The sequence below is a fragment of the Malus sylvestris genome, chromosome 3 (assembly GCF_916048215.2).
Source record: "Malus sylvestris chromosome 3, drMalSylv7.2, whole genome shotgun sequence".
NCBI classification, from domain to species: domain Eukaryota; kingdom Viridiplantae; phylum Streptophyta; class Magnoliopsida; order Rosales; family Rosaceae; genus Malus; species Malus sylvestris.
In genome coordinates this window covers 27,651,238-27,669,149 of record NC_062262.1, presented here as the reverse complement: position 1 = coordinate 27,669,149, position 17,912 = coordinate 27,651,238, and the positions used below count along the sequence as shown (strand labels likewise).

Here is a 17,912-nt window from a genome sequence, read left to right as displayed (position 1 = left end):
TTAATTAGTCTAACCCAGAACACAAGCCATGAATATTCTTGATAATGCATAAGCAAAGAATAAACCCACACAACAAGTTATTTAAAAGTTCCCAAACATAAAGTCCCAAAGAACAACCCTTTAGCAATTTGAAAGTGCACGTATGCTTTGCTCTGAGAGCCAAGAAACCTAAAAGGTAAAGAAAAAGTATTTCATGCAACTTGCCCTCTATAAAAACCCCTCTCGAACACCATTCATTCCACCCCATTTTTCTTCGTCTTCCAAATTTAACTGGGAAATACAAGCAATATTTGGTTCAAAATATATATTATACCAGATCTTGAATTAATTTTTCAACAATGGCCAACCCCATTCACAAAAATAATATTAATGCAGTTTTTGTTCTGGGGATCGTATGTGTGATGCTGTTGATACAGAAGAGTGGTGCAACTGACTTTGCAATTGGAGGCTCAAAGGGTTGGAGTGTTCCAGATTCTTCTACTCACTATAGTCAATGGGCAGAAGGAAACAGGTTTCAAATCGGAGACTCCATTGGTAAGTTTTTTTATGCTCTATATTTTGAGGCTCTACATATTCATCTCAGCTTTCAGTATGTCAAACTTTGAGGACAGAATTATATTACTTTTCAATGGATTTACTTGTCATTATTCATGTTCATAAATTGATCAACGATGATAAAAATCGAAGTTATGTGATTAGAATAAATATAAAAGTAAATTTCTTCGACCTTACTACACAGTCTGGTATGTTGTATATATATGTCGCTAGACAATTTGAAATTTATTGACCAACTGTAATTAGGATTGCTGATTTCGTGGAATTATGTGTATATGGGTGATTTTAATTTATAGTCTCTCACGACAACATAACACGTTAAATAATCATAATGAATTACGTCCATACTAAAAAAATAGAGTTCAAATTCCCCTCCTTCCCCTCTCCGTATAAAAAAGCACAATAAAATTGTAAAAAGTAAAAATAAAAATAAAAGGCTTGTGACTGCCACATAGCCATGCTTGCCCTTGTTAATTTACTTGAGATATACTTCAACTGCAGTGTTCAACTACCCTCCTGGACAAGACTCAGTGCTTCGAGTAACCCAGGATGACTACAACAACTGCAACACTGATTCGCCTTCGGCCGAGAAATACTCTGATGGCCACACTGCCTTCCAGTTTAACCAATCTGGACCGTTCTATTTCATCAGTGGGAACAAAGACAACTGTCTCAAAAATGAGAAGGTGCTAGTGATTGTCTTGGCAGACAGAAGCAACAGAAATGCAACTCCTCCTTCACCTTCACCTTCAAACTCAACAGATATGACCCCATCTCCAGCTCCCTCTGGTGAAGCGTCTCCACCTCCAACTCCAGCTCCTGAAACACCTCCTCCACCTCCGAATGCGGCTTCTTCAATTTTCATGAGTTTTATTGGGTCCGTCGGGGCATTTGCTGCATCCTCAACACTTTTACTACTCTAACTGGATTGGATCCCTTAAGTATAAAGCTTCTTTTCCTTTGAGAGTTTCCTTTCTTTTTATTACTTGCTTTTTTTCCTTAAAAGCACAGTGTATATGTTTGTACCGGTGCTTGATATTTGTTTCATACTCATTTGTAGTGTGCTTGTGAGACTCCAAAATAAAGGCCAATATTGTAGATATATGTACAAATAAATAAATTGATTGATTTTACACGGTGCATGCAAATGTATATGTGCATTCCCCATGGAGATGCAAGTATTATCCTTCTTCCATGACTCGCGATTATGGAAGCAATAAGATATTTGAGGTGTTCGTCTATCCAAAGACGTTAAACTTAGCTAGCTAAATCCATATTTGATCCAATATAAAATTTGTTGTGAATTTAAGTTTTTATCGTTTATAACCAAAATTTAGCCCCTAATTCCACAATTTTAATTTTTTATAAAACTTTCAAATATAACAAAAATCTCACTTGAACATATAGACCCCAAAAACCTTCAAAGCTAAAACCTAGTCATACCCAGAAGCCAAAAATCTCTAAATCTTATGCTTTGTTATAGTTCTGTGAAATTTTCATTGTGGTCTTGGTTTGTAGATTTTGTAGTTCTGAAATTTTCATCGTGGATTTTTTTGTCCTGTGTAGAACAAAAACTGAATGCTAAAGAAAAAAGTAACACTAGGTAGACCAAATTTTTTTTTAAAAATTTGCAAACTAAATGATGTGGTTGTAAATGATTGGATTATTAATTAAGTATCGATTAACGTGTTTATTTCTTATTGGTGACAGATCATTTGGTTTGCAATTTGGTTTCCATAACATTACTAAAAATATGTATATATTTGGCTTAATAGTATAGTAAACATAATTTCAAAAAAAAATTGAAAATCCTTACCTATGCCAGAAAAATAGCGTGCTAGATTGAATTGTATAAGTGGATTTTTGCAAAGAAACTAATCACATAAATCTAATCTATTGATGTCCATCAATGAATATAGGAATACAATCCAACTGGCTAAGTAATTGAAACCAATGAAATTGAAGGGACTAGCTACAGTACATGCGCATTTACTTAATATCACTAACTAACAATCAGATATAATATTTTTTTCTTTCTTTTTAGTTGCATATTTGACCGTTAAATAATGAGAATTAAAATTGGACGGCGAATTTGATTTTTACATCAACGCCTCACATTTATCCCTACTTTCTGCTCTCCTTTGCAGCAAAAAACATCAAAGAACAGAAAGCGAAAGATATATTCTGGAAGACAGAAAAACAAAGCAGAAGTATAATTGCTCCTTCGACTTATCCCTCGTGGACATGTTCCAGAACAAAAGGCGAGAGTATCTAGTTTGTGTTTTCCTTTTTAGTATAAAGTTACCTCACTAATAATTACAATATAATGGGGACAGATAGGTTCATAAGGATTCGACGTGATCATGGAGTGCCGGCTGTCGACTACCTGACGTCCTCCCCCTCCTCCAACGGCCCGTGTTGTGTGGTCATGAGAATCCCCACCATTTGCTCAGGAGGGGATCCAATTCCCTATTTTTTTACACAACTTTTGATAAAGATATATTGACCAAAAATCACCTAAATCTGAAACAATATGATCGTTGAATTAAAAGTTTAGAGTTTTTTTGTAAAATCGTAACCATCTATTTTCTTCCTACAAGCGAATGTCCTAGTGGTTTTGAATTTTTTTTTATCTATGAATAATATTCTAAAAGATACAGTTTGAATTGTTAAAATACATTACAAAATAAACCCCATCAAAACATATAAAAAATAATGTACAAAAAGTAGTGTCATGTATCCGCTCCCATCGTCAAATTATTTTCGAAAAAAATAAAATAGAAGCTAAACATATATTACAGGAGTTACGAACCATACAGGCATGTATAACGTTTATAAAATCGTTTCTTGCACTGAAAACTCGAACCGAAAAATTGGCACTTGAGATGCTTCATTCCACTTTTTTCTTTCTAAAAGAATTCTTCTGGTACACTAACGAAAGCTTCGCCTATCTATCAAAAGTTTTTGCCTAGTTCAATCTTCCTCATCATTCTAATTGTGTTGTGCAGAATTGAATCCATTATCCCCGCTACCTGCAACCCAAAGGAAAGAAAAAAATCAGTTTGCTTTCTTGAGAGAAGTAAAGAACGACGGCACGAAGATACCAACCGTGAAAACGCCTCCGATAATAGCGCAAACATTGGTGATAAAATGTGAAAAGGATTTCCGGTTTTCTGTTATTAAAACCTGGTTATGGAAGACAACGAAAGAGAAATGAGAAGCGAAAATATTAAAAGCTAAAAGACATTTACGGTGTTGGTTTTCTTTTTTAAACAAAAATTAAACCTGCATGGGGGAGAGCTCGAAATGGAACTTCGCAACTGGTACTTGGAGACTTTGCACCAAGCTGCTGTGGGCCGTATACTCGTATTCCTCAATTAATTTGTGAGATCTCCCTGTTATAACTTCCGATTTTACTATTTGAAGGTAATGCTCTATCTGCACATACAATTACCAGAAAACGTATTTATAACCAGCTTAAGCATTAGCTATTCCTTCGAAGCAAAATAAACTTCATTGATGATCTCTTCACTACTGAATAGATCATATGTTAAGGACAGAGGAATAATGAATAAAGATGAAGGAATATCGCTAATCAAGAAGAGGAATAAACACTATTTAGTAAAAAAATGGAGCAGCAAACACAATAAGATAGGAAGAATCATGGATAGTGACAAACTTACTGTAACATTAGCACCTAACTCCCGGTGATTTATGAAAGACCGACCATTCAACCTATCATGGCTTCCACCAAGATAAGGTACCAATCGCTTGACATCACTCATCACCTTAGGAGCAATCATCCTACCGAATGAAAAATGTGATATGACGTGAGACATGTTCATTTGAGAAGCATCGAACGAATGGGCTCCTGAATGTGCAGAAATGACAAGGTTTCCTGGAACCTGCACGGTACAGGACAAATCATAACTATATTCCGACTCAATAACAACTAAGAGTTTCATTGTAGGGTCAATTGACAGGTCAAAGAAGGTCAGAATTGTGAAAATGAGTAAATGCATATTACTGGTACAATATTCTCTCTTTTCTTTATTCATGTTAACCATCAAGTACAAGAACTTAAGAACTTAAGGAGGTACCAACTACACAAAGCCATAGTTTAGTTGCTAATGAGGCAAAAAATTTATTCATGAAGAAGCCAAGGCCAGCCATGGCTACCATGACTGCACATGTGGTTCTCAGGGTGTGAGGGTGACTTGTGTGCACGGGTCTGGTAACCAAATTGAGTAGTCATGACTGACCTTAGCATTTCTCTTTATTCATACCAATTTTAAGCATGTGAAACACCTGAAGGCATGCTTCAGGAAAAGATAGATATGAGTTGTTCAATCCTTATCACTTCTCTACTTTCATCGCATTTCCAAGCATGTGAAGCACCTCAATCCATGCTTTGGGATCAAGAAGAATAAAGCAAAGAATTCTATGGGAATAACAATTGCCATACGATTAGGTCTAATGTGTCCAATGATTCTAGTAATTTCAATTTCAACTGAAAGATCACCTTCTTTACACGCACATATCCTTCAATTCTACACCCTCCTGTCAATGGTGCTGGTCTTTTTGCATTCTCACCCCTGTTGTCAGATTTATCCTCCAAAGAGTGTTTGTCAGACTCCACAGGGATAGGTGCAACCAAAGCTTCCATTGTCTGCAAGGATGGAAGCTTCAGATCAGATTTACAATTTCATTTGGGGCATTCAATATCAAGTACTAGAAAGTTCACAGACAAAGTTAAACATGTGATGCAGTGAGGCTAACTGAAACTTATGAATGCTTGTACCTTAACCAGGCTATCTGTATCTCGATCTCCATAATAAGATTCATGCTCATGGTGTCCATGCTCATCCCTGTGAAAAAATGCCAGATAAAGAGGTTGCTTAAGTTAAGCCTCATGTGTACAAGACAGGCATGCCATGGGGATGAAATTGAGAATCGGAGGTATAAATCAAAATAATCCGGTTCTATATAAAGAACGGACACTGAAACAGTTAACCTTTTTATAACCCAGGACATTCACTTCAAAATGGACACACACCCCTGGAGGAAAGAGCCTGGACTGTTATCATAAAAAACCTAGATAAGACCTAATTGGCCCTAAGGTTGTATTTAGATAGATGACTTGATATTAAGGATTTGAATTTGCATTTTCATTATAAATTGTATGAGATATTAGACATTAAAATTCTATGCTAATCGAATTAACATGTAATTGAATATTAGATTAAATATTTGAGAACAAAATGTTATTTCAAGTTAACTTCCTAATTTAGTCTACATAATTTTCCCACTTTATCCCTTTTTTTTACACTTCACACACAATATTAAAAAAAACTCAAATTCAAATCTTGCATTAAAATCCACATGTTGAAATGGAGCCTAAGAGAACATCACAAACCACAGGCGCTATGCAATAGATGCAGATAAGATGCACATACAAGTTAGATGAAGATGGAACACAAAAAAAAAGTACAAAGCATAAATAATGCGATCTAAAATGTAATGTTAAGACTCCAAGAGCTGAAATCATTTCGATAATAAATGAATGATTAGAAATGTGTTCGAAAAGAAAAAGTTAGTAGAATTTTGTAGCATTTACCTCACATCACTTCCTTTACGAAAAATACGAATTGATGGATATCCTTGAATGTGATTCCTGAACATTATGGGGAAGCATAGTTAATAATAGCAAAAAAACAGGGAGACAGTGGTACATGCAGCAAACTTGAGAGATAAGTAAAGAAGAGAACAACAACGTTGTATCTAGAGTGATGTAAAGGATTGAAGTATAACAAGATAGCACATAAAAGCTTAACTTGGTGGATACAACAACAACAAAGCCTTTTCCCACTAAGTGGGGTCGGCTATATGAATCCTAGAACGCCATTGCGCTCGGTTTTGTGTCATGTCCTCCGTTAGATCCAAGTACTCTAAGTCTTTTCTTAGGGTCTCTTCCAAAGTTTTCCTAGGTCTTCCTCTACCCCTTCGGCCCCGAACCTCTGTTCCGTAGTCACATCTTCGAACCGGAGCGTCAGTAGGCCTTCTTTGCACATGTCCAAACCACCGTAACCGATTTTCTATCATCTTTCCTTCAACTTCGGCTACTCCTACTTTACCTCGGATATCCTCATTCACAATCTTCTCCTTTCTCGTGTGCCCACACATCCCACGAAGCATCCCACGAAGCATCCTTATCTCCGCTACACCCATTTTGTGTACGTGTTGATGCTTCACCGCCCAACATTCTGTGCCATACAACATCGCTGGCCTTATTACCGTCCTATAAAATTTTCCCTTGAGCTTCAGTGACCTACGACGATCACACAACACGCCGGATGCACTCTTACACTTCATCCATCCAGCTTGTATTCTATGGTTGAGATCTCCATCTAATTCTCCGTTCTCTTGCAAGATAGATCCTAGGTAGCGAAAACGGTCGCTTTTTGTGATCGTCGCTAGATTGATCCGGTCATTAGTGTGGATAAGTATATAAATGGATAGAAATAGGAAAGCAAACACTAGATGTACGTGGTTCACCCATATTGGCTACGTCCACGAAATAGAGGAGTTCTCATTCATTGTGAAGGGTTTACACAAGTACATAGGGTTCAAGCTCTCTTTTAGTGAGTACAAGTGAATGATTTAGTACAAATGACATTAGGAAATATTGTGGGAGAATGATCTCGTAATCACGAAACTTCTAAGTTCCGGAGTGTGGTATCGTCTTGACTTGCCTTATCTGTCTCGTAGGTAGATGTGGCATCTTCTCTGGAAGTACTCTTCCTCCATCCAGGGGTGGTATCTTTAACTGGTGGAGATGCACAAGGTAATGTATCAATTTCACTTGAAGCTTACTTGTAGTTTCAGGCTTGGTCAAGCGCGATACAAACCATGTAGTAGGAGTCCTCCAAGTCGCCGAGCTAGGGGATCTGCTGAAAGAGGTAACAGACAAGGTAAGCAATCAGAGCTCCAAGCAATCAGTCCCAGATCAGAACTTTGATTTCGAGTTCCGGCTGATTGTTCACATTCTCCCTATCTTGCAGGCAGCATGAAGGATAAAGAGAAGAAAAATGAGAAGAGATGATATGGGATACTTTTGCTTTTGAAGAAGTAACTTTCCACAGGCTTATTCTTGAACTGGGCTGGAGGGTTTTCTGGTTTCCTCCAGAGTATAAGGCCGACTGAAGAATTTGAGGGTCAAAACAAGTCCATCAAATCTATAGTACGTTCGACCCTGCTGATATGGGATACTTTTGCTTTTGACAGAGTAGTGGATGTATCGGCACGTGTGCTGTTACGCTTGTCTCCACATGCTTCCTTGTATCCTTCTCACTTGCCCTATATGTTCCTCAGGCAGATGCGGTATCTTCCCTGGAAGCATAAGATGTTGAAGATGAGTACTCGAGAGCAATACCAGGTAAGTAATCAAGTAAAGGGTTCCAGGCAGTCAGTTCCTGACTGGAAGCTTGATTCCAAGTGCTGACTGATTGCTCTCTTTCTCCTTGTCTTGTAGGTAAGAACAAGGCCAAAGGAAAAGACAGGGAAAAAACATGATATGGGATACTCTTGCTTTTAACCCTGATGATATGAGATATTCTTGCTCTAGTATAGCTTGTTTGCAGAGGTATTATCGGGGGGAAAGAAAGCTGAATATTTCGAAAGGCTTCTTTGGGAGTGCCCTCTCAGATATGAGGAAGGGTTGAGCATTTTTGCAGGTCTGTCTGTCTGTTTGGGATGGAGGTCAACATATATAGGAGTCTCCCTAACAACAAGTAGTAATGCTATTCCTTTACCCTGCTTGGTCATAACACGGTAGTGGGAGCTGCCAGCTTCACATGTTTTAACTTTGTCAGAGCACTTTGAAAAAGTGGTCTATGGTATCTGGAAAGCTGATGTTGCGTGTAAATATTACAGACAAGCTTTATCCAAGGAGATCCTGCTCTTGAAGTTAGGAAAGTGGTGCCTCTTCGGTTTTCGAACAAGCAATCATGTCGGAGATCTGGCTCTCGAGGTTCGAAGAACGATGCCTTTTCGATTTTTGAGAAAGCCATCCTGCTAGGGGTCTGGCTCTCGAGATTCGGAGAGCGGTCTCTTTGATTTTTGAGAAAGTAATCATGTTGGGAGTCTGGCTCTCGAGATTCGGAGGGCGGTGCCTCTTCGATTTTGGAGCAAACAATCTTGTTGGGAGTGTTTTCTCGAATGTGAGAAAAGGTTGGGCATGTTTGCTAGTCTATCTTGCCACGAAGCACAGAGGTTGACACACAGGGACTTTCCAATTATCCAGCAGTGGTACTGTTCCTTTACCCTTGTGGGTAATAATATGGTAGCTAGACCTTCAAAATTTATGTGTCTAAACTTTGTTAGTGCTGTTTCTTTGCTATTCTTTTACCCTTCTTGGTTAAAGCGGTGTAGTGGGAGCTGCAAGCTTCACGTGTCTCAACTTTGTCAGAGAACTTTGGCAAAGTTATCTGTGGTACCCATGAGCTAATGTTGCGTGTGGGAAGTGGGTGATTGAACAGTAAGATTCATGTGCTTTCTACTTCACCAGAAATCTTCGACATAATGCCCATAATTTCCGCAAAGCTGACAGGTGCTGACAAGGCTGGAAAAGTAGGTGCCTCTTCGATTTCTGAGATCGGCCCTCGTGGTCTCTGAGCAGCCCAGCTTTTGAGAAAGCAAGCGCCTCTTCGATTTCTGATATCGGCCTTCGTGGTCTTTGAGCAGCCCAACTTTTGAGAAAGCAAACGTCTCGTGGTCTCTGAGCAGCCCAGCTTTTGAGAAAGCAAACGCCTCTTCGATTTCTGAAGCTCCGTCGAGTGCAGATTTTTTATAGAGGCTGGCATTAAGTTCCAAAGCACACTTGAATCTCCACCAGTAGAAGCTCCATTCTTGCACTTCTAAGATCTTGATTTGTCCGACCTCTTCTCTCTTCAACACCTTTGAAAATGTCTGGCTCCTCCGACCGTCGTTTTGACTTGAACCTTGTTGAAGAGGCAGCCACGCCTTCTCCAGACAACATATGGCGCCCATCCTTCGTCTCCCCTACTGGTCCTCTTACTGTTGGGGATTCCGTGATGAAGAATGATATGACCGCTGCGGTAGTGGCCAGGAACCTTCTCACTCCCAAAGATAACAGACTACTTTCCAAACGGTCTGATGAGTTGGCTGTTAAGGATTCTCTGGCTCTCAGTGTTCAGTGTGCAGGTTCTGTGTCTAACATGGCCCAACGCCTATTTGCTCGAACCCGCCAAGTTGAATCATTGGCGGCTGAAGTGATGAGTCTCAAACAGGAGATTAGAGGGCTCAAGCATGAGAATAAACAGTTGCACCGGCTCGCACATGACTATGCTACAAACATGAAGAGGAAGCTTGACCAGATGAAGGAATCTGATGGTCAGGTTTTACTTGATCATCAGAGATTTGTGGGTTTGTTCCAAAGGCATTTATTGCCTTCGTCTTCTGGGGCTGTACCGCGTAATGAAGCTCCAAATGATCAACCTCTGCTGCCTCCTCCTTCTAGGGTTCTGTCCAGTACTGAGGCTCCAAATGATCCCCCTCCCGTGCCTGCTCTTTCTGGGGCTCTACCGACTGCTGAGACTTCTCCTAAGCAACATTTGTGAAGGCTCCCTCTTGTTTGTTTATTTTGACTCATGTATATGTACATATTTGTGACTTATCGGGGATATCAATAAATAGCTTTCCTTCATTTCAACGTATTGTGTTGAATACACCAAAGTCTTCTTCGCTAAGTTCTCTGAATTTTCTTTTGTTGAAGCTTGTATGTTGAAGCTTTGTGAGTGGAGCATGTAGGTTGAGGTAGTATTCCCTTAATTTCCCGAGTGAGGAAAACTTCTTGGTTGGAGACTTGGAAAATCCAAGTCACTGAGTGGGATCGGCTATATGAATCTTTGAACGCCATTGTGCTCGGTCCTGTGTCATGTCCTCCGTTAGATCCAAGTACTCTAAGTCTTTTCTTAGAGTCTCTTCCAAAGTTTTCCTAGGTCTTCCTCTACCCCTTCGGCCCTGAACCTCTGTCCCATAGTCGCATCTTCTAATCGGAGCGTCAGTAGGCCTTCTTTGCACATGTCCAAACCACCGTAACCGATTTTCTCTCATCTTTCCTTCAATTTCGGCTACTCCTACTTAGGTTAACAGTTCTCTGTTCATGCAGAAAGACAGTCAAACATACTAATGTGCTAGCAAAATGCTATGTTGGTAAGAATACTGCACTTAAGATAAAATCTAGAGCTCTAACAGGGCATTTCAGAAAGGGTAGTGCTATTCACACACCCCTTTTTACCCCCCCCACACACCCTTGTTAATTTTTGTCCACTGATCTTCAATTCATTTAATCCGACGGCCAGAAATTAAGAGGGTGTGTGAGAAGTAAAAATAGGTGTGTGGATAGCACCACCCTTCAGAAAACTAAATTCTAGTACTGATTCGTAAACCACCCCAGTTAGGTACTGGTAGGCAGCTCAGAGTACTCGTTCCAAAATCTTCTTAAAAGGTAAATAGGTTTCTCTTCCACTTTTTAAGTCTTGACCACATTTTCAAGCAAAATTAAAAACCACCCTGATCATTTCGAGTTCAATTTATTATTTAAAATATTCATTGGTCGTAGGTCGTACCCAGTGCACAAGGCTCCCGCTTTACGCAGGGTCTGGGAGAGGTGAATGTCGGCTAGCCTTACCCCCATTTATGGAGAGGCTGCTCCCAAGTCTCGAACCCGAGACCTACCGCTCATGGAGTTTTGCCTTCAGTTTTCTTGTCCGCCGTAAGTCAGCTATTATATATAGCATGTGTAGCTCTCTTTTACAATAAGAAAAATGCGAATACAACTGTAGAGTGGTTTTACAGCTAATAAGAACTGAAAATGTATATGCTCACAATGGAATGTATAAAAAAAACAATTTGTATTCCCTAGAAAATCAAGTGAAAAGTAGGACTAAGCAATTTAAAAATATACCTCCTACACAAGTCAACCTCTTCAGTACAATCCACCTTCGCCATAAGAATACGGCCATCTATTTCTGGATCATACCTGTTAACCATGGGAGCATGAGAGCAAAACACAGAGAGAGAGTGAGAGAGAGCGAAAGAGAGAGAAGAACTGTGAACTTCAAATTGTAAGGAATGAGTCCAGGATGACCATTTAGGAGTGCCAATAACAGCTCCCTTAGAAAGTCATATTATGTGGAAGAAATCAGCACAATTTTCAGAGTGAAGCACCTTTCTCTTATTATTTTGGCAGCCTTTTCCCATGAAGGTTTCTGAAAAGAAAGTGATAACGTGAAGTAAGTAATAAAAGAGGAAGAACCAAATGCAGCAAGAAAGATGTGCTTTTGAATGGATTCAACTAAATAGTTCAATTACATCAACCAAACAATTAATGCACACAAAGTATCTTCTAAATATAGAACAGTTCCATCTAAAATGAAGAGAGGGCAACATGAATTAACCCAAGGATCTTGTGACTCATCAAAAGATAATGCACACACACAAGCACATACATGATCAAGAGTGAAATGAAGGGAAACAATCAAGGCAGTAAATGATAGTAAAACACATCTCCAAAACCCAAAAAAATTGTATGTAAGAAAGAAGTCAGATGAAACAAAATACATATATTACAACCTCTTAGATTTCTTTCTTTTGGCAAAACTTAAAGATTTCAAATCCTCAGCTAGTGCTATTCCCAATGAAAACTGAAATTGACAAGTTTTCCCATGATTGAACGATCTCATTCTTGGCATACATGATCTAACGTTTAATTTCTGGCCAAAATATGAGATTAATTTCTCTGCAATCATGCCAAAAATATATAGTACGCATATGCATACGCAATTATAAAACAAGATTTGTAGAAATTGATTGATTAAGAAAGCTAAAACTTTCATCAAAAGACATTTGAAAAATATGTGAAGCTATTTTATTTACCAGGCGATTGCTCCAGTAGCACCAAGGAGCATAAAAATTAACAATCAAAATTGGGTGCCTGCAAAAGAATTGTTTAAACAAAATTAGGAAAGGTATCACTTTGCAACATAACAACATAAGTGTCCCACATCAGGGGCATTAAATATCATAAGTATGGACCTAAACGTTGCTCCACTTACTGGTGAGTAAACTTTTCAAAATTCTGGGCAGTTAGCGAAATAGAACCATCACCAGAATACTCATCTCCATCCCCATGCTTAATGTTATGTAAAACGGGTCCGGAGCGGAACTCGGAGCCAGTTGGTCTTAAATCCGTCCCTATAGAGAACTTGCGAATTGTTTTTGTTATATTCAATCTGTTCTGAGAATAAAAGGGAACTGATTCAGGACAGATGGATACCACATAAAGAATATAAAAATAACTAACAAAGGATAAATAGCATTAGGCAGAAAAAATCAGCAACAGAGTAGATAGAGAAGCTTACTGTTCCCAACACATCACTCACGTCAACGGATGCAAATTCACATGAGAGTGCGGGAAAACTACATGAAAAAGGAGATAAAATTAGTCAGGGAGCCAAGGAACTGAGACAAAGGCAGGGGAAGAAATACTGCATAAATAATTATCGAAAGTGAAAAGCCAAGAGTTTTTTTTTAGTAAAGTTTGCATCAGAGATGTGATATCACCAAATTTTCCAGGAGTAAGAAAGGGGGCACCCTGATAGCCTAATGCTCGCACAATATAATTGCCCCTTTCGGGCCGATTAAAGCATTGCCTACTAATTCGCATGCAGTGCACCTAAGAATCATTCTAACCTAATCAATTTAAATGCACGTGAAGCCATGAACCTAACTAGGCATCACTTTGTCAACACTTCATAAGTCCCACCACTCTCAACCATGACACTTATGCCCCTCTTAATAATTTATAATAGTAATAACTATTCGTTCATAACTTCATATATAGGATCTACATGTGTACCACCACTAAGAAGATAATGTAGACTTACAAAATGATGGTTAAAATAGTTATCTTTGAACAAACTGACTTAATAACTTCATGAACGTCAATGCCGCTATGAAAGTTTACCTGACATTAAATTCAATGCGTAAGAAGTCCCCATCAGAACTCTTGTCAACAATAACAGATGTAGAGGTGCTGACAGTCAAATAATTATTCAGTTCCTGTAAAATGAGCACAATAAGTTCCACCAGGATGTAAAGGAATGTCATGATCATTAAATTAAAGTAACAAAGTGCTGAAACAGATTACTGAAAAAGAAAAATAGAAAGGTAAATGTAGATATGATGATGTACATTAACCACAAGAATATCTCAACAAAATAGAATTATGAAACGAACTTGGAAAACGAAACAGAAGTACTGGAAATTCTCATAGATATTATAAAATAAAAAAAAGGTTAAGCATCCCAAAACAAACATCATTGGAGATAAAACTTAAAAAAGAATTATCACTCCATCCATGTCAATTGGGTCAAATTTGAATATTCGAGCGCATTAGTAACCAATAGAGTTATGAGCTGCTTACCATTCCAAATAAAAACATCATGGCAAGAGCTGCTATTATAGATAATCCTGCACCGGATAATGATGCTTCTGTCAAATCTCTAGGAATTTTCCTGTACATAGGTAAAGCATTTGTAGCTTAAATACATATTTATAAAAATATCAGGACAACCCCTATAGGTGAAACTATTGCACCGAAATTACAGCACAGATTATATATTTTGTATAGAAAAAACTGATAAAATCCACCAGCACCATTAGGGGTGTGTGCAAATACCACGCAAACAAAAGTACCACCTAGATTCATGTTTCAGCGTGAATGTACCACCTCCATTAATTTTTGAACATTTAGTCAAAATGTATCATCTGCAAAGACTTTTGGACATGTGAAACGAAGGCCTACTGACGCTCCAATTAGAAGATGCGATTATGGGACAGGGCCGAAGGGGCAGAGGAAGACCTAGGAAGACTTCGGAAGAGACTCTAAGAAAAGACTTAGAGTACTTGGATCTAACGGAAGACGTGACACAAAACCGAGCACAACGGCGTTCTAGGATTCATATAGCCGACCCACTTAGTGGGAAAAGGCTTTGTTGTTGTTGTATCATCTGCAAAGACTGCAAAACATGTGAGCCCTTTACAAGTATATTTTTTACACTTAAAGGCCCCTAGATGACTTAGGGTAAGAATTCAGTTGACTAAAAGCTCACATGACATATCTTCCGCTTCCTCGAAGACAAGTTATAGTCAACGAAATTCATACCCCAAAATATGCAGGAAAAGTGCTCACGTGCTCATCTCATAATGAGATTTGATGGAATTTCTAACGGAAATTGACAGAGTAGGCATATCCACACTAAAAGTGGAGTACGGGTGGTAAATTGGCAAGATTTTTTGTTTGGGTGGTATTTTGCACACACCCCTAATAGTCCAGGTGGTGTTTGTGAAAATTTCCTTTTCCTTCTATTTCACAGGGTTAGAAGAGATGCAATGCGGCACAATATAACTTTAGTTTCATACATGCATGAAGAAAGTTTACCCAATTCCTAGCACATGTAGTTAGAAATTTTTATGTCAATGCTATGCACTACGACTCTGAAAGCACATTTGCTTTCCAATACTTGTTTTGTATCATTATTTATTATCTTTTGCCTCGGGTTTTCTTTCCGTTTAACTTTTTGTTTTTATAACTTTTGTCCCCCAAAACAATAACAATAAAGGCCAGACACCCAGCAGCTAAAACCTTTTAATCTTTTGCTATTAATGCTTCCACTAAGCACATCCAAATAATCTAGTAATGCTTCCTCGCTCTTCGGTGGTGTGGTTGAAATGGACCTTTCAATGGCACCAACGTATGGATGGAATGCCTAATTCATCTTTTGTGTAACAGCTAAATAGGTATTCCATAGAAAGTTCGATTTCGAAAAATTATGGATAATACCAATTTCATTACTTTCCAATGTTCATTCAAGCAATCAAACACTATTCCAACTCCTCCAAAAAAAACAATCAACCTAAATCTGAAAAGAAAAAAATTACTATAGTAATTCTAAGCAACCAAACTAATCAAATCACCAATCTCTTTCATTAGTATTGATTAAATTATTAATCTTGACTATAATCACTTCAATTCCATTTATAATTCCAAGCCATTCATTCCCTTGTCCATAAAAAATTCACAGATCACATACACCAAAACCAACTGAATTTCCCACGATCAGATCCAAACCACACACACAGAGCTGATGAACAGTGAGAGGGAGTGAAGGAAATGCGAGAGATCTGACCTATAAAAATCGACGGACTTGATCTTGCCGGTGGAAATCATGGCTGAGATGAGCGGACTGGATTTGATTCCAGAGCAACGGAGAGCTCAAATCCCGATTTCCCGAGCAAAATCACAGAGAGAATGAAATGGGAGAGAGAGCTGCTGCGTTAGTCTCTCGCCTTTTGCTTTCTCTATTTGTTTTTCGCTCCTACGTATCGGTCACGTGCGACGGTGATAAGCCAAGGTCCCCTGAGGATGTTGTGGCCAATAGGGCAGCAAGAGAGTCAGATCGAGTGGAGGAACTTGACTTGATGAATTTTATGAGTTTATTTTAAAATTTAATGGAATTCAAAAAAAAAAATTTAACGAAAAATCATATTTGTACACTAAAAAGTTAATTATAGTAATATTCATTTTACTCTTTATTTTATCCTTATCGTTAAAACTCAAAGTTTTCAAGCATTTTTCATTAGTTTTCCTTTCAAAAAAATTATTATAATTACAAAAGAACGTGGGAGTAGAGAGTGAAGAGAGGATGAGAGCGAGAGAAAGAGAGCAAGAGATAACATGGGAGTGGAGAGAGGGGAGAAGTTTACTTTTAATTTTTTTTTAAATTTTAAATATTATAGTTCTTAAAATCACATGTAAGTGATACTATTAATATGTAGTTTAGATTACATATTTAAAATTTAAAATTAAATTTTTTAATTTACTAAATAAGTTAACTAATGAGCTTAGGGAAATTGTAAGTGTATTTATACTTTATGTTGCACAATGATACTTATGCTCTGACATTTATTTTTGTAATAAAGATTTAACCTCGCTCACATGCACACTCTTATCCAATTAATTTATATTTTGATTTATTCTTAACTTTCCACCTCACTATCACTTTATGGCTTCGTCACCTTACAAATCTCGGCCAACATTCTTCGACTCACTTGTCTATGTGAAATCTCATCACTAGATTCCACTATTCAATTATTCGTATATCATATTTTCAGAAAATTATTATTATTTTCCATCAAATTTAGAGTTTTGATTACTTAATTATAAAGTTTGATTTTCGTAAATGGTCATTAAAAGGTTGTAGGCCCTTCGAGGTCACTCTTAGTGTTTTTGGATAAAGCTCAACCCTACGAACGCATAGGCGAAAACCGTTCGCGAAACGGAATTTTAACGAAGGAGAAATAAACAAGCAAAGGTGGGCGGATTTTCATCATTAAGACCTTTATAAGTGGAAGGCTCAAGAAGTACTAGAGAAGCCTTCCCATTTGGGTGTTGGCTAGCATTGACCCGAGTACACGGCTTAGTGACCTGTGTTCAATCCAGACTTCTCGAGGCTTTTTTCAGCGAGCCCTAACGGCAAGGCTTGTTGCCACCACCACCATTAAACTCCTCATCCTCACGAACACAACCCACCCAACCTTGTGCCTATTTGGCCATGGCGTACCGAGATTGACAGCTCCGAGCCTTACTAACGACAAAACTACCCTTCCGTCCAACCCTGAGGTCTACCATCACCACCAGTCGACAGCCTAGGACCTTAGGACGAGATCCATGGGTTCTGATCACCCATCGAAGCATCCACGGTGACGCCACAAAATTACAGCAAATATGTGACTTCCATGACAATTTTCACCGTCTTCTGGCCAAATTTGCACTCTGGTGAAGATATGAAAAATATTTTACTCCTCACTATCTTAATGCTAGTATAATTTGAATCATTTAGGTGATCGTTAAAAACTCCAACGAGTCAGAACCGTCGGCCGTTATGTGTGGCTGCATGTGGAAGTGGCGCATTGCCAGTGACCCTATTTTGTCTCCTTAGACTAATGTCAAGGCCCTGATTTCATTTTCGATGTCCATTTGATGAGATTTCATCGTTTCAACCTAAATTCACGAAGAACCTCCACTTAACTCTTATAGTAAACAAAGATCTGACCATTGGATCGTCACGAAATATAGTATGTTGTTATTCATTTTATGTAAGAATCTTAGGAATTTACAGATCAAAAATTCAATGTGTGGATCTTCCGTATTGAATTACATAGGGTTGTTGACTTTACTGTTAACCACGTTGACTGAAGGTTGACTTTTGGTC

At 38.3% G+C, this 17,912-nt stretch overlaps 2 protein-coding genes across 3 annotated transcripts; one reads left to right on the top strand and one right to left on the bottom strand.

Moving 5' to 3' along the window:
- The first annotated feature begins 246 nt into the window (after positions 1-246).
- On the top strand, positions 247-1,690 carry LOC126614872 (early nodulin-like protein 1). Its single transcript, XM_050282557.1, has 2 exons — positions 247-534; positions 1,057-1,690. The coding sequence occupies exons 1-2, from the start codon at positions 339-341 to the stop codon at positions 1,476-1,478; spliced, it is 618 nt and encodes a 205-aa protein (XP_050138514.1). The 5' UTR covers positions 247-338; the 3' UTR covers positions 1,479-1,690.
- Positions 1,691-3,285: 1,595 nt separating this feature from the next.
- On the bottom strand, positions 3,286-16,083 carry LOC126614868 (protein disulfide-isomerase 5-3-like). Of its 2 annotated transcripts, none has more exons than XM_050282550.1 (15): positions 15,828-16,083; positions 14,063-14,153; positions 13,604-13,698; positions 12,999-13,056; positions 12,693-12,874; positions 12,514-12,571; positions 11,806-11,846; positions 11,543-11,617; positions 6,173-6,229; positions 5,357-5,423; positions 5,078-5,224; positions 4,239-4,460; positions 3,841-3,993; positions 3,664-3,741; positions 3,286-3,587 (listed from the first exon to the last, which is right to left on the bottom strand). In XM_050282550.1, exons 1-15 carry the CDS (start codon positions 15,866-15,868, stop codon positions 3,510-3,512), a joined length of 1,443 nt encoding a protein of 480 aa, XP_050138507.1. In that variant the 5' UTR covers positions 15,869-16,083; the 3' UTR covers positions 3,286-3,509. The 2 variants fall into 2 exon arrangements, with proteins under 2 accessions (XP_050138507.1, XP_050138508.1); XM_050282551.1 differs by having other exon boundaries at positions 14,063-14,109.
- Between the last annotated feature and the right edge of the window lie 1,829 nt (positions 16,084-17,912).

Coding starts and splice junctions, on each gene's coding strand:
- LOC126614872 (XM_050282557.1), top strand. CDS start 339: ATGGCCAACCCCATTCACAAAAATAATATTAATGCAGTTTTTGTTCTG. Junction 535..1,056: donor TCAAATCGGAGACTCCATTG/GTAAGTTTTTTT, acceptor CTTCAACTGCAG/TGTTCAACTACCCTCCTGGA.
- LOC126614868 (XM_050282550.1), bottom strand. CDS start 15,868: ATGATTTCCACCGGCAAGATCAAGTCCGTCGATTTTTATAG. Junction 5,225..5,356: donor ATACAGATAGCCTGGTTAAG/GTACAAGCATTC, acceptor CCATCCTTGCAG/ACAATGGAAGCTTTGGTTGC. Junction 3,588..3,663: donor TTATCGGAGGCGTTTTCACG/GTTGGTATCTTC, acceptor TTTGGGTTGCAG/GTAGCGGGGATAATGGATTC.